Source organism: Kogia breviceps, chromosome 8 (assembly GCF_026419965.1).
Source record: "Kogia breviceps isolate mKogBre1 chromosome 8, mKogBre1 haplotype 1, whole genome shotgun sequence".
Classification (NCBI taxonomy): domain Eukaryota; kingdom Metazoa; phylum Chordata; class Mammalia; order Artiodactyla; family Physeteridae; genus Kogia; species Kogia breviceps.
The window spans coordinates 82549013-82563011 of NC_081317.1; the positions used below are offsets into that span (position 1 = coordinate 82549013).

Sequence of the window (13999 nt, forward strand, 5' to 3'; positions counted from 1 at the left end):
CAACATCTAGAAATCTGACTGGCGGCCTTCGGGACTCAGGCTGAGTTTATAATTTGACCCAACCACTAACTTTCGTTTTTCTCGTTTCCATAGACATGACTCTTATTAAATACCCAATTGCTCGCACCGTGTAAGGTTAACTTCAGGACTCCACCTGCAACACCAGCTCCTGAACTGAGACACAACTGTTTAACTAAGCTGACCTATCCTCGAGATTAAGAGGTTGGTTCAATGAAATAGAGCACTCTATCAACCTAGCTTCTAGACTGTGAAACTTCATTGAACTTTTTAAAAAATTAATTTATTATTTATTTACTTTGGCTGTGCTGGGTCTTCGTTGTGGCATGTGGACTTCTTAGTTGTGGCACGCATGTGGGATCTAGTTCCCTGACCAGGGATTGAACCTTGGCCCCCTGCATTGGGACCTTGCAGCATGGGGGATCTTCGTTGTGGCATGCAGTATCTTTAGTTGTGGCACGTGGGCTTCTTAGTTGTGGTATGTAGACTTCATAGTTGTGGCATGCACGTGGGATCTAGCTCCCCAACCAGGAATTGAACCTGGACCCCCTGCATTGGGAGCATGGAGTCTTACCCATTGGACCACCAGGCAAGTCCCTCATTGAACTTTCAAAGACAGGACTGAAGAGGAACAGAATATGCCATCCCAAAATTTGCTCTTCAGTATAAGGATTACTTTGAGCTGATTATTGTTAGTTAGTTTAGTTAGATTCTTTTCCCAAATAGGTCATTACAAAGTATTGAGTAGAGTTCCCTGTGCTACAGAGTAGGTTCCTAGTAGTTATCTATTTTATATATAGTACTGTGTATGTGTCAATGCCAATCTCCCAATTTAATCCCTCCCCCCCGCACTTGGTAACCATAAGTTTGTTTTCTACATCTGTGACTCTATTTCTGTTTTGTAAATAAGTTCATTTGTACCATTTTTTTAGATTCCACATATGTGATACTATATATTTGTCTTTCTCTTCCTGACTTACTTCACTTAGTGTGACAATCTCTAGGTCCATCCATGTTGCTGCAAATGGCATTATTTCATTCTTTTTAATGGCTGAGTAATATTCCATTGTATATATGTACCACATCTTCTTTATCCATTCCTCTGTCGATGGACATTTAGGTTGCTTCCCTGTCTTGGCTATTGTAAATAGTGCTGCCATGAACATTGGGGTACATGTCTTTTTGAATTATGGTTTTCTCCAGATATATGCCCAGGAGTGGGATTGCTGGGTCATATGGTAACTATTTTTAGTTTTCTAAGGACTTTCCATACTGTTCTCCATAGTGGCTGTACCAATTTACCTTCTCACCAACAGTGCAAGATGGTTCCCTTTTCTCTACACCCTCTCCAGCATTTATTGTTTGTAGATTTTTTGATGATGGCCATTCTGACTGGTGTGAAGTGATACCTCATTGCAGTTTTGATTTAGCATCTGTTCATGTGCTTTTGGGTGATTATTTTTAAGAAACAGACACAGGAAAAGCTCTGAAAACCTACTGTAAGAGAAATTTACATTTATAAGGGAACTCTCCATTTTAAGCGTGTCTCCCTCTCTGTACCTAGAAGAGAAGGGTAACTCTAAATGACAAGAAACTCTTTATCAATGGAGAAGGTGCCCAACTTAATTCTGCAAAAACCTTACCCTTTTTTACTGTGCTTTACCTGTTAACCTCCCATAACTGACCTTCCCTCCTCCTCCATCTTTCTTGTGTCTTTAGCTGAAGAAGATATTTAAGGTGATGGCTTGGGCCATTTCAGGGGAGTTAAACTCAGTTTTCCAGGGTAGCTCCCATGTATACAGGAGGTATAAATGGTGTTAGACTTCTGTTACTTTTCTCCTGTTAATCTTGTATTACAGGGGTGAGGTCTCAGCCAAGAACCTAGAAGTGTGGAGGGAAAATTATTTTTCCTCCCCTCTAAGGACATTTAGAAAGTTTCTGAGTTATTAAAGTCACAGCATTCTTTTTAGGAGCATAACTATCAATCAATCGACCATGAGCTCAAGGAAACACAACATAATCCAATGCTAATGGAAAAATGGTATATTCTTAGCTGCCTCAGAAAGGCACAGCATACATGGTTCAAACAACAAATCTGTGGTGGCCATCAGACTTTTGGCAGGGCTTACATTACATTTGTTAAACAAATTGGGTTTTTAAACTTATTCCATAAGTTTATAAGACCTGGTCATTTACACTGGAATTTATATATATATATATATATATATATACATATTTTTCACCAATACAACATATATACTATCTAGAGCCCATTTATCTTCTTATGTCAACTTTGGTTCCACAGTGATCAAATTGTGGCAAAACTAAATTAGAGGTACTGATACTGTCATTAATTTGACTTAGAAAGTTAACACAAAGAAGAACCAACTGTTTTTTAAAAAAAAGTCTCTGGTTGCATGTTAAAGGCATACTTCAGCATGAAGAGAGAAAAACACTCAATTACAAGATTTAGTTAAAAATGGATAATCCTAGAGGTCTCAAAGCATGACCTATAAATTGAGTCCTCTGTTATGTGATTTTTTAATGGCTGTTCTTACACACACTTCAATTTTAAAAAATCATAAATCACAGTGGTTCTTAAAAATTCTATAAAATATCAAATTCAAAAATTACACAAAAATCTTACAGCCTAAAGTCAAGAAGAGAAATGTAAAAACAATTTGGGAATAAAGACTTTGAACAAGTTTTGCTAAAATATCTTACAAGCTCCATCACCCATCCCCATCCATGTGGCATGCATGATGGACTTGGTGCCACCTCTGGGCTGGGCCGGGTGATGTCAGAAGCACTTACAAATAAAAACACGAGGAGCTTGCAAATCTGGTTTTCTGGCCTGGGTGACGAGTGGACAGAAGCTTTTAAACTAGGTTGAATTCCCTCAGGTTTAGTTGTAGAATTGTGTCTTTCACAGCAGCAAACACAAAGCGGATATTCTCTGTGTCTGTAGCACATGTGAAGTGGGAATAGATGACTTTCTCTTTGTCGGGGTTCTGATCTTGATAGAGCTTCAGGATAAAGTCTCTGGCAGCTTTGACATCTTGCTTTGGTCCTAGTCATGAGGGCAGTTAGAGGAATAAAAAAGAAAGATCCCAACTCACCACCAGGTCCTCCCAAAATCATTTTCAATGTACTCTTGTTCTTATTTGGAATCCTTCTTTGAGCCATCTTATCTCTAGAGACTCATTTACCTGGGACACTATTTTTATTATACCTTATTATGAACCTGCAAAAGAGTATTTTAAAGTGTCCCCTGGTATCTAAAAATCATACTTCAAGGAGATTTGTTGAAAAAGAGTGTCCTAATTTAATTTTCTGATTTGGACTTTTTTTTTTTTTGCAGTACACGGGCCTCTCACTGCTGTGGCCTCTCCCCTCTCCCGTTGCGGAGCACAGGCTCCGGACGCACAGGCTCAGCGGCCATGGCTCATGGGCCTAGCCGCTCCGCGGCATGTGGGATCTTCCCGGATCGGGGCACGAACCCGCGTCCCCCGCATCAGCAGGTGGACTCTCAACCAGTGCGCCACCAGGGAAGCCCATGGACCACATTTGAAGAGGTAATTCTTAAGTGAACTAGGAGAGCAAAGAGAAAGAATATGGGGACTAACATAACTAGTCACCCAAGTCTGACTCTAAAGCTTGAGAGCTGTATACTACATGGCAACGTGGTGAATGAAGGGAAAAAGGAGAGTGCTTAAACACTACTCCTCTAAATATCAATGTCAAACTTGGTAACGTTTCTGCATCAGAAATAATTAGCAATAGGGCATAAAGTCTCCTGTCTTGGATAGGCCATACAGATACCTTCAGTGTCTACCCTGTGTCTGGTAAAGGGCTGCCACACTTTACCTTACACATCAGCAGTGCCAGGTGCTCTGACTGGCCCTGGAAGTGCAAAAGTGAGTCAGGCACAGTCTCTGCCCTCAGGATCTGACTGGGGTGAGAGCTGAAGGCCAAGAGAGAGCAAGGCAAGCCCAGGCCCCCAAGGGAGCATGAGGGGGGTGCACCTACAGTGGACGGGGGTGGACTTCCCAAAGGAGGAAGTGCCTGAGCTGGGTCTCAGAGAACAAAGTGGAGTTAGCAAAGGAGCTGGCAGTGTATTCCAGGCATTGGGAGAGGTGTATGCGGAGGTGCTGAGGCGAAAACACACAGTGATTCAACTGGAGCTTCCATTCAGAGGTGGAGAATGGTGAGAAAGTCCATTAGAGGCAGATCAGGGAGGCCCGTATGAGCTGTGCTGAGAACTCTGAACTGATGCCAGGGAGGCCAGGTCAGCAAGATGGACACTTACTTACCGGTGTATTCTGGAAAATAGCTAATTAGATGAGAGTACATGATTTTCTCTTCCAAAAGATCCTTCTTGTTTAAAAACAAAATCACCGATGAGTTCAGAAACCAGGGGTAGGTGATGATGGTTTTAAATAAGGCTTTGCTTTCTTCCATGCGGTTCTAAGTGAAAAACAAGAGACATAGGATAAATTAGAAAGAAAAGCAACGCTTTAGGAACAGCATACCAAATCACTGGCTCCACCCATCTATCCTCCTCTTACCCAGCTGCCGTCTCCAGGTCGCTGTCCTTGCTGAGGCTGCTGAGCAAGTGGGGTCTCTGGCCGCTATTTCCCTGGTCCCCACCCTCTCATTAATCACCCCCTTCCGGATCTCCTCTCCTGTAGTACCCAAACAACACATAAGGATTTAAGAAAGCCTTCTGTGCAACTTGGAAAAAGAAGGTTCAAACCCATAGTTAATGGAAGTTTTCTGTGTGTAACTACTGGGATTACCAAGTGGGGGCAGTGCAGAGCTGCAGACCGACCTGAGACACACTTTAATTGGGTGTGGGCTTCCAGGCTGGGTGTCAGGAGTCCAGTGACAATAAGAGGAAGGAAGGCTCTTCTGGCAGGGCCACCGCCCTTAGGAATGCTGGACGCTGGCAGAGAAGGGAACTAGCACTCCTGAGCACCTGCCCTGCACCGTGCTTGACACGTGTGTAACACAAGCGAGCTCCCCAAGGGGAACAGGTCCCCATTTTACAGGTGAGCATACTATTGTTCACAAAACTTAAGTACTTTTCCAAGACTGTATAATAGTACTATCTAGTGGAAGCTATGTAGAAGGACAGTAATCATTTCTGGCCATTAGACACTGGCAAGAAAATATTAAATGATTCTAATTTATGGAGAGCAGACAGGACACATACAAATCTTATCTGGTGACAAATTATTGTTCTAGCTAGCATTCCGCCCTCAAGTATTTCTAAGAGGAAAGAAACACTTTCCTTCCTTCCTTTAGACTGAGAAACACTAAAGCCCAGTGCACCGGCTCCAGAGGGACACGCCCTAAATTTCTATTCCTACAACTCCCAACTCCTGGGCCCATTATCCTACTCAGTATGTTTCTGGAGATCAACTCTGGAATTTACTACCAGAAACGTAACATCTCACTTGATTTTAAAGCTTCTTTAAAATTTATTATAATCTTATCAATAATGATCTCCAAGGAAATACAACATATGAAAAAACAATTCCTATACGGCATAGTGCGTGGATGCAACACACATCTACAACTAGGATGGAAAAGTCTGGAGTGGCAACCTAGGAATTATTTCCCCAGATACCTAGGATTTTTCAGAGAGGAGAAAATATTTAATTTCTAAGCACATCAGGGTAAGGTACTTAACCCTGGCACACCTGACTAGTCCTTTGAGTTTCCAGAGAAATGTCCTACGTAATTCCTGAGACAAATTTGGAGCTAATTTTTCATATTGGTAACTCAATACCTTTGCTTTTTAAACAAAATCTCTCCATTGGAAGAGCTGGGCAGCTGCCAAGATTTCTATTCTTCTTTGCACAGTGACACTAGTAAATGGGCTAATCCTCCACTAATAAGCTAATGTAACTGTGCTCCTCAGAGAAATGTCTGCCCTCAAGAAATACCAGATAGAATCTGTTCATAATTATTGCCTAATCCTGGAAAGAATTATTTATTGATTTACTTTCATGCCCTACAAGCAAGAGATATTTCTATTGTAAAAGGTCAAGAGGTCTTGTGCAAAGGGTCGGGGAAAAGACAGTGGTTATCACACAGAAAATACCCCCAACCTCACAAAGAAGTGACTGCGATGGTTCCCCTCACTTTCCAGGCAGATCCAGCTAACGGAGTTCACCCAGCCAGCATCATGGCCACTCTGCAGAGGACACTGAATGCCTGGCTGGGGTGAATCAGTCCCAGCTGCCCTGAGCAAGTCCCTTCCAGGGGAAGCAAAGGGCAGATGCTATCCCAGGTGGGCCCAGGACAGCTTCAAGCACATGGCAACACCCCCCATGCCCACGCAGCTAAGGACCTAATTTGGGAGTGCCATGGGCCATGGAGGTTGGGAAGCCTGTTCTCAGACAAAGTTTATTAGAAATAGTGTTGTTCAACTTTGGCTGTATATTAACATCCCCAGGGGGCTTAGTGAAGATACCCCCAACTCAAAACCAGGAGATAGGAATCTCTACTATAGGGTCCTAAAGATTTTTTTTTTTAAATATGCAGCCAAGGCTGAGACCCATGGTTTTGAGTGGCTCTACCCTTTGTAGTGCATTAGATTAGATCCCCAAGATCAGGCCACACACAACACCAATTAAATTAATCTCTGGGGTTGGCCCCAGCCGCCAGGTTTTTCTTTAAGGTCCCTTGGGGATTTTAGTGTATACCTAAGTTTAAGAACCAGGATTCTAGGGCTTCCCTGGTGGCACAGTGGTTGGGAATCCGCCTGCCGATGCAGGGGATGTGGGTTCATGCCCCGGTCCGGGAAGATCCCACATGCCACTGAGCGGCTGGGCCCGTGAGCCGTGGCCGCTGAGCCTGCGCGTCCCGAGCCTGTGCTCCGCAGCGGTGAGAGGCCCGCATATCGAGGGAAAAAAAAAAAAAAGAACTGGGATTCTAGGTTAGTGATTCTCAAATTACCTGGGATCTTAAAGATCCTGATTTATTCGGTCTGGGTTGATTCAGAGGTGTGCATTTCTAACAAGCACCCAGGTGATGCCTGTGCTGTTAGCCCACAGACTTCACTTTGCAGAACAAGGAGATTTAACCTAAGGGATAGGGTCTAATGCCAGAGCTGGCTGGCTTCTTGCAAACTGCAGAAATAGGTTTCTGTCTTCCACAGCTAACTGAATTCCTCACCCAGCATACCTCATTGTCACACTCAGCCAGGACCTGGTCGTATTCACTCAGAGCAACCAAAAAAATAATGGAGGTGACACTCTCAAAGCAGTGAATCCATTTCCGTCTTTCAGATCGTTGGCCGCCAACATCCACCATCCTGTTCAACAGAAACATATGACTCTTTGGGGGAAAGGACATGGAAATCACACTCTTTAGGGTCCTCAGTAATTTTTAAGAATAAAAAGGGGGCTTCCCTGGTGGCGCAGTGGTTGAGAGTCCGCCTGCCGATGCAGGTGACGCGGGTTCGTGCCCCGGTCCGGGGGGATCCCACATGCCACGGAGGGGCTGGGCCCGTGAACCATGGCCGCTGGGCCTGCGCGTCTGGAGCCTGCGCTCCGCAGCGGTGAGAGGCCAGCGTACCACAAAAAAAAAAAAAAAAAAAAAAAAAGAATAAAAAGAGATCCTAAGATTAAAATGTTTGAGCACTGCTACTTTAGGCAATGAGGAACCACTGGATGTTTCCTAGCAAAGGAGGCACAGAATGTAAGTGAAGTTACTAAAGACGCGTGCTGAGGTCACTCAGGTGGAGCCTGCTTGGAGACGCTGGTTAGAAAGCTGCTGCAACAGTCCAGGCAGAAAGCTCAAGCATCCACTTGGGCATTGCCCTAACCACCAGATGGTGCCAGGACACCAGACACAAAAGAGTAGAAATGCAGGCAGGCAGGCAGACTTCAGGACCACTGGGCTTCCTTCCAGCCCTCACCCTTCTTGTTTCCAGTTAATCTACAAATCCTTTCTGCATTAGCTGGATGCCACCAGCTTATGGAAATGAATCCAAGGGGCCTCTCTAGAGTAGAAAAGCATGCACTTCAAGAGTGCTGGGCCCTGTCTAAAGGGATGGCTGCTACACCATTGCAGCAACTGCAGCTGGACAAAGACGCAGGCTCGCTATTGGACCAGATCCTCCAACTTTTCAAGAGAAACTATCCCCCAATTTACCAAGAGATAGCAAATGTTTTAAGCAAAATAGCCCAATCTTTATAAATATTGGCTCAAAAATGTTTTTAAACATCAAGTGGGCTAAAGAGAATACATCTGTGGACCAGATTCAGGTTTTGGAAGTTGCAAGCAGCAGTTGATTCTTTTTTTTTTTTTTTGGCAGTATGCGGGCCTCTCACTGTTGTGGTCTCCCGTTGCGGAGCACAGGCTCCAGACGCGCAGACCCAGCGGCCATGGCTTACGGGCCCAGGCCGCTCCGCGGCATGTGGGATCTCCCCAGACCAGGGCACGAACCCGTGTCCCCTGCATCGGCTGGCGGACTCTCAACCACTGCGCCACCAGGGAAGCCCACAGCAGTTGATTCTGAAAAGGTTTGGATGAATTTATGGGCACACAGGCATAGGGCATGTGCTTGCAGAGATGCAGAATATCAAGGGGCTCGATCAGAGGTCTCCCCCGACAAGACAGTGCTCCAGAAGCACTGAGATACAGTTGGGGTACAGACAGGACCTGGACACGGCAGGACTGTACTTACGCTGTCTCAACTAGACAAGCATGTGTAACAGTTATTAGGAGGAGCAAGGGAACTAACAGATATAAAAGTCCTTTGAAATCTGCAGTGATAAATCTTAGAGAAGAGAATAGAAGGGAAGAGAAATATTCAACAGTATCTTCAATCTATGGGTTACAGAAATATACGTGTGTGTGTGTGTGTGTGTGTGTGTGTTTCACATAAGAATCATTCCAGACATCAGTAGGGAGTCTCTTCTTCTCTAAGGGGAATAGAAAGGTGGTTTTCTCTCCACTGTAGGACTTAAGACCAACCACAATTCTAAATACCCTGTGATGGAGAAGGCCAATATTGCCCTAAGAGATGGAAGCCCTTTTAGCAATAACACATTTAAGACTCCATTTGGGGACTTCCAAGCCTGGACAGATTCTTAACGGACTATGTCGGGGTGATAGACTTACCGAAAGATGATGTTTTCCAAATCAAATGGGTACTCAATGATGCCGGTTGTGGGTACTCGGACACGAAGCACGTCTTGCTGCGTTGGCACGAACAACGGCATGGCGATCCGGTCAATGTCAGTCAGGTAACTGATGTTAGAGAACAAGATGCTGAGAAGGGAGAAATGCCCCTCCAGGGAAGTCACCCCAACTCACAGTGACCCTTCAGATTCACGGATTCATCAGTGACTTTCGTGAGAGCCAGCACTCCAGCCCTCCTACAACTGTGTGGAAAGAATATGGATCAGAAGCCTTCGTGAGCCTTCTGGGAAATCTGCAGATCTCGCCTCTCTTCTGGTCCTCAGCTCCATCACTCTGGCCAGTGAGGGAGCCAGCGGGGCCACAGGAGGAGGAGGTCGGAACAGGCCCTCTGACACCTCACATGTCCTCCTCTCTCCAGAGGTCCTGCCCCCTCCCACACGGCCTCATCCAAGAACATTACAGAATGTAGATGCTGTTCTCGGACACTTGGCTCAATGAGTTGGTCCGATGGGAAGTCCTCTCAAAATGAGAAGAAGTTCCTTGTTACACTGGGAAATTGAACACCTAAAACAACCCAAAACTTGTCTTGGATTATTTTTGGCCAAATATTAAAGCCCTAAGCTTAAGACATGTCACTTTTTCTGTGGTAAAGCAAGAGGACACTACTTTTTTTTTTAATCTTAAGGCCTTTTAAAGAGGCACTTTTGCGTAAATAGATGAGGCCCTGGCCAATGACCGTGTTGATGACTTGGAGCCCCCTGCAAACAGAGGTGGCCCCGCCTTCTCCCCCCCAACCCCACCCCCACCCCTCACCTACCCCCTTACAGGCAGAGCTCACCTAAGTCTGCTGGTGCTGAACATGTGGCCTGAAGGGGAGCCAAGAGGTAACAGGCAAACCCTATTCCTGTGCAGCCCTCAGAGCAGGAAGCAAACCACTGGGTCAGCCTTCTGTGACCCCCACCCCCATGCATGGCCCCAGGGCTTATCGGCATGGACTTCCGTTTGTGATATTTTGATTTACACCTGTCTCGTTCCACCAGACAGTATGTTCCTTCAGGGCAGAGAGCACCAGTTGTACCTGTAGCCCTTACCTCAGTGCCTGGCACACAGCAGACACACATCACATTTTTTGTGAAATGAATGCCTGTCCAAATAAGCAGACAGTACCATCAGAGTGGATGACAGCCACTGACCTGGACCAAGGAAGTGCCCAAGTGCCTGGGGTCTCGCCAGTTCCAAAGGCAGGGCACTGTCCGGGTCTGTGAGTGCCATTTTCTCTGTTGTTGCAGCTCTGTCCACCACCCTAGCCACTCCCCACATTCTTCTCAGTGGATTTGCCCCAGTTTTCAGGGCCCCACTGAGTTCTACAGCAGGCCCGGTGGCTCTTTTCCAAGCTGATCTACATCAAGAGCCCCAGCCACTCCCCAGTGCCTTCACAGAAGCAAATGACACAGGCTGTCCCAGGGAAGGGCCAGGGATGCCTTGGCTGACTTGGAACTGTCCCTGGCTCCCCAGCTGTCACAGGCAGTCTGCCCTCCTCCTGGGGACACGGCCTTCCTTCCTGTGAGCTGTCTTCTATGCTGATCCAACAACGTATCAGGGCTTATTTTACTTCCTTTTCCTCCTTTATTACTGTGTTGGACCTAAATGTTCCGGTACTCAGATTGGTTGTGCTAACCTGGATTAACGTCACTCAACACTCAGCCTGGGACAAATGCCAAAGGGAGGCTAGTGAAGCTGAGGAGGTAAGATTCTGGTTTCCTTTCCTGCCCACTGGCTTGTCCAGATGATGGGGGAATTACCCACCACACCAGCTTGGAGGGCAATGACAGCATCTGAAGAGAAGGCGAAGGGTCTGGGGAAAGGATTCCAGGGCCTTCACAGGGCGGAAATGACACAGGGCAAGAGGGAAGGAGCTGAGCTGCAGAAGCAGGAATCCTTACCCCTTCAAGAAGGACCATGACAACTATTTGCCCAGTGATCTGGCTGATGGAGGCACTGCCTTGGGAAATTCTTAATTAAATCAAACCCTGTGATCTCCGTCGGAGAGTGTGCACGCAGTGGATTACTGATTTAAAACTAAAGCCTTACGGATCCCAAATATAATGTGTAGGCAAACAAAGGGCTCCCGGACTCGGCTTTCATGGCTGGGCCCGCAGAGCCTATCTCGCCCACTAGAGGGCAGCACCAGATCAGCCACTGACGGGTGTATTGCACTGCGCTTCTAAACTCTGATTTTAGATTTTAGGGCAATTGGACCTGCTGTCTACTCATCAAGAACCCAGAAGGCAGAGGGATATGGAGAGGGGGAAGTAGAAGCCAGAAGCAGATGTAGTCCTGGTTTAAATCAGATAGTTTCAGCACCCCGAATCAGATCAGCCCCACCAAGGGAAGCCCACATTTGACTTACCCTCTCATTGAAAAGGACAGAAGCTTCGAACTTGATGAGAAAAAGTAGATATGGGCAGGGAGAGCTATCTGGGGCTCCACAGGGGGACTGAAGACTTCAGGAGGTGAGAAGAGAGGCACCCGAAAGTAAGAGTGGGATACAGACGAGCAGAAGGGAGGTAGTGTGGCCCCTGGGTGCCTCATTTTAGCAAGTAGCTCATTTCTCCCCCCTTGAAGTATGGCCATGCTTGCCTGAAAGCACCGTGGGTGGCCACAGCTTGGGGCTCTGTACTCACTATCTGGCAGAGTCTGACAGCTGGAATTCCCTCCTCCTGTCATAACATTCCTGGATTCCCGGGTCCTGCCAGAGCTGCTTGATGGCCTCCACCTGGTCCCTGGAGAGAGCAGAGACCTTGTCTACATCCACTTCTCTGATCAGCTGGGCATTTTTCTGCTCAAAGGAAAAGAGAACCTTTCGTTAGGCAAAGGAAAGGAAGCCAACATATTGATGACTTGGGGACAAGACCTGCCATGGTCCATGGATTAGGGAAGATGTTCCTAGATGCTAGGGTGTGGTGGGTGCTCTCCAGAAGAGCCGCTCACAGCCAAGCCACTCAGTTGCAGCCTCATTGGGTGGAGATGATGTGGCTACTTAACTCAGTGGAGAGCGCCAGAAAAGGCCCAAGACCTGTGGCCTTCGGTCCCAGCAGTACCCCGGGGGCCAGTTTCACCAGCATTCAACACCCAGTTGCGAACAGAGAAACACGGAACGATTGATCATCACTGATTATCATCGTACTAACAAACATTACTTCCTCATTAACATGAAACTCATTTGAATACGTGCATAGCCAATGGAACAATTTAAAAGTAACATTATTGTTAGAGGCATACCAAGGGTGGGGTAAGTGGGTCCACCCCAGCGCAGGTAATAAAGGAGTGCGCCGTCTTCAGAGCATTAAAAAATAACACCACCAACAATCACCAGTCGGCTTTCTTTCTCTTCCCTTATTTTTTAAAAGATGTTTTAATAAGACTTTACTTTTTAGAGCAGTTTTAAGTTCAGAGCAAAACAGAGAGGAAAGTACAGAGAGTTCTCATACAGTCTGCTTTTTATTATCAGCATCACTAACAAAACTCTTTCCCACTGGGTGGACCACACCCAGCGCAACCCTCACACCATGCCACTGACTGCTCTAATATTATGTTTACTATTCCATCACTAAATTATTATTGCTCTAATACTACTGCTTTATTATTCCAGTAACTGTTAAGATCATTATTGCTGTAATTATTACTGTTACAGCAGTTATCATTTATTACCCACTTACTATGTGCTCAGGGCTCTACATATATTATCTCATCAACAGAAGGCAAGCCAGAGGCCAGAAATCTTTCCAAGCCTTAGCAAATAGAAATGATAAGACTGGCCTGTATCTACACCACATCCCTGTGTTGGCCCCAGAGACTCAGCACCCCATCCCTGGCTGCAAGTTGCAGCAAACAAGAGAATCCTGCTGAGGGAGACAGGAGCCAGGCCTCATCTTCCCTCTCCCATCTTGCTGTATCTCACAGCAATTACATCATGCACTGGCAGCTGTGAGTCAGCAAAGCATCCTTTGGCAGCTCTGATCTCCTGCACCCTTTGAAAAGTCACTCTTATCTTGCATTTCTCATCATGAAACCCAACAGGAGGTTGGAGGAAAGGGAGATCTTATAGATTCACTTGACTCAGGGAAAAACCAAGGGCTGTGATTCGATCAACACGACTTTGCCCTACATCCATCAAGAGGGAGTACAAACTCTTCCCCTAGACTGTGGGATCCTCAGGCAGGTCGAGGATCTTTGCAGAGTCTCAAACAAGGTCTAGGCAGGGTGGGTTAGTGGCAAGTGCCTCGGCGGGGAATCAGGACACTGAATTCTAAGTAGTTCAGTCGGGACTTTTAAGGAACCCAATAGGTTCCCTGCCTCAGCATCGTCATTTGTAAGAGGAGCCAGTGATTTTCAATGGGAACCTGATTTATAAAGTATCACCCAAATGTAAGCAGAACTCGCCTTATTATTGCAATAGATGCCTGATAAATATTTCTTGTTTGCCAAAACAGGACACAGTGACAGCCCTTCCACCAGGACTTCTAATCCTGCCCAGTGGCACGTTTTGTGCCATGTGCCCTATTGTTAGCCAGAGAGAACAATAAATGGAGAACGTGGACAGTGTCTCAATAGAGCAGGAGGGCTGTCTCCCACTTCCTCCCCTCCTCTCACCACTCTCCCACCTCCCAAATAGGGTCAGATGGTCTCCACTGGAGGATGAGGATGACAGAGCTTCCCAGGATACCCCATTTGGCCACACCAGGCGTGGTGAGGGCGCTGACCAGGGCGTAGCTCTAAATTATCTGTTTTCCCTCCTTCGTGACAAGTCAGGAAATGCCAC

At 46.2% G+C, this 13999-nt stretch overlaps 1 protein-coding gene across 1 annotated transcript in view; it reads right to left on the minus strand.

Moving 5' to 3' along the window:
• Positions 1-2046: 2046 nt before the first annotated feature.
• GNA14 (G protein subunit alpha 14) overlaps positions 2047-13999 on the minus strand; it is a 184486-nt gene continuing 172533 nt past the window's right edge. Inside the window, exons 3-7 of the mRNA XM_059071218.2 lie at positions 11862-12016; positions 9157-9285; positions 7213-7342; positions 4332-4485; positions 2047-3088 (exon numbers count right to left, since the gene is read on the minus strand). Coding sequence (XP_058927201.1) covers positions 2898-3088; positions 4332-4485; positions 7213-7342; positions 9157-9285; positions 11862-12016 — 759 coding nt within the window. The 3' untranslated portion in view covers positions 2047-2897. The remainder of the gene's footprint in view (positions 3089-4331; positions 4486-7212; positions 7343-9156; positions 9286-11861; positions 12017-13999) is intronic.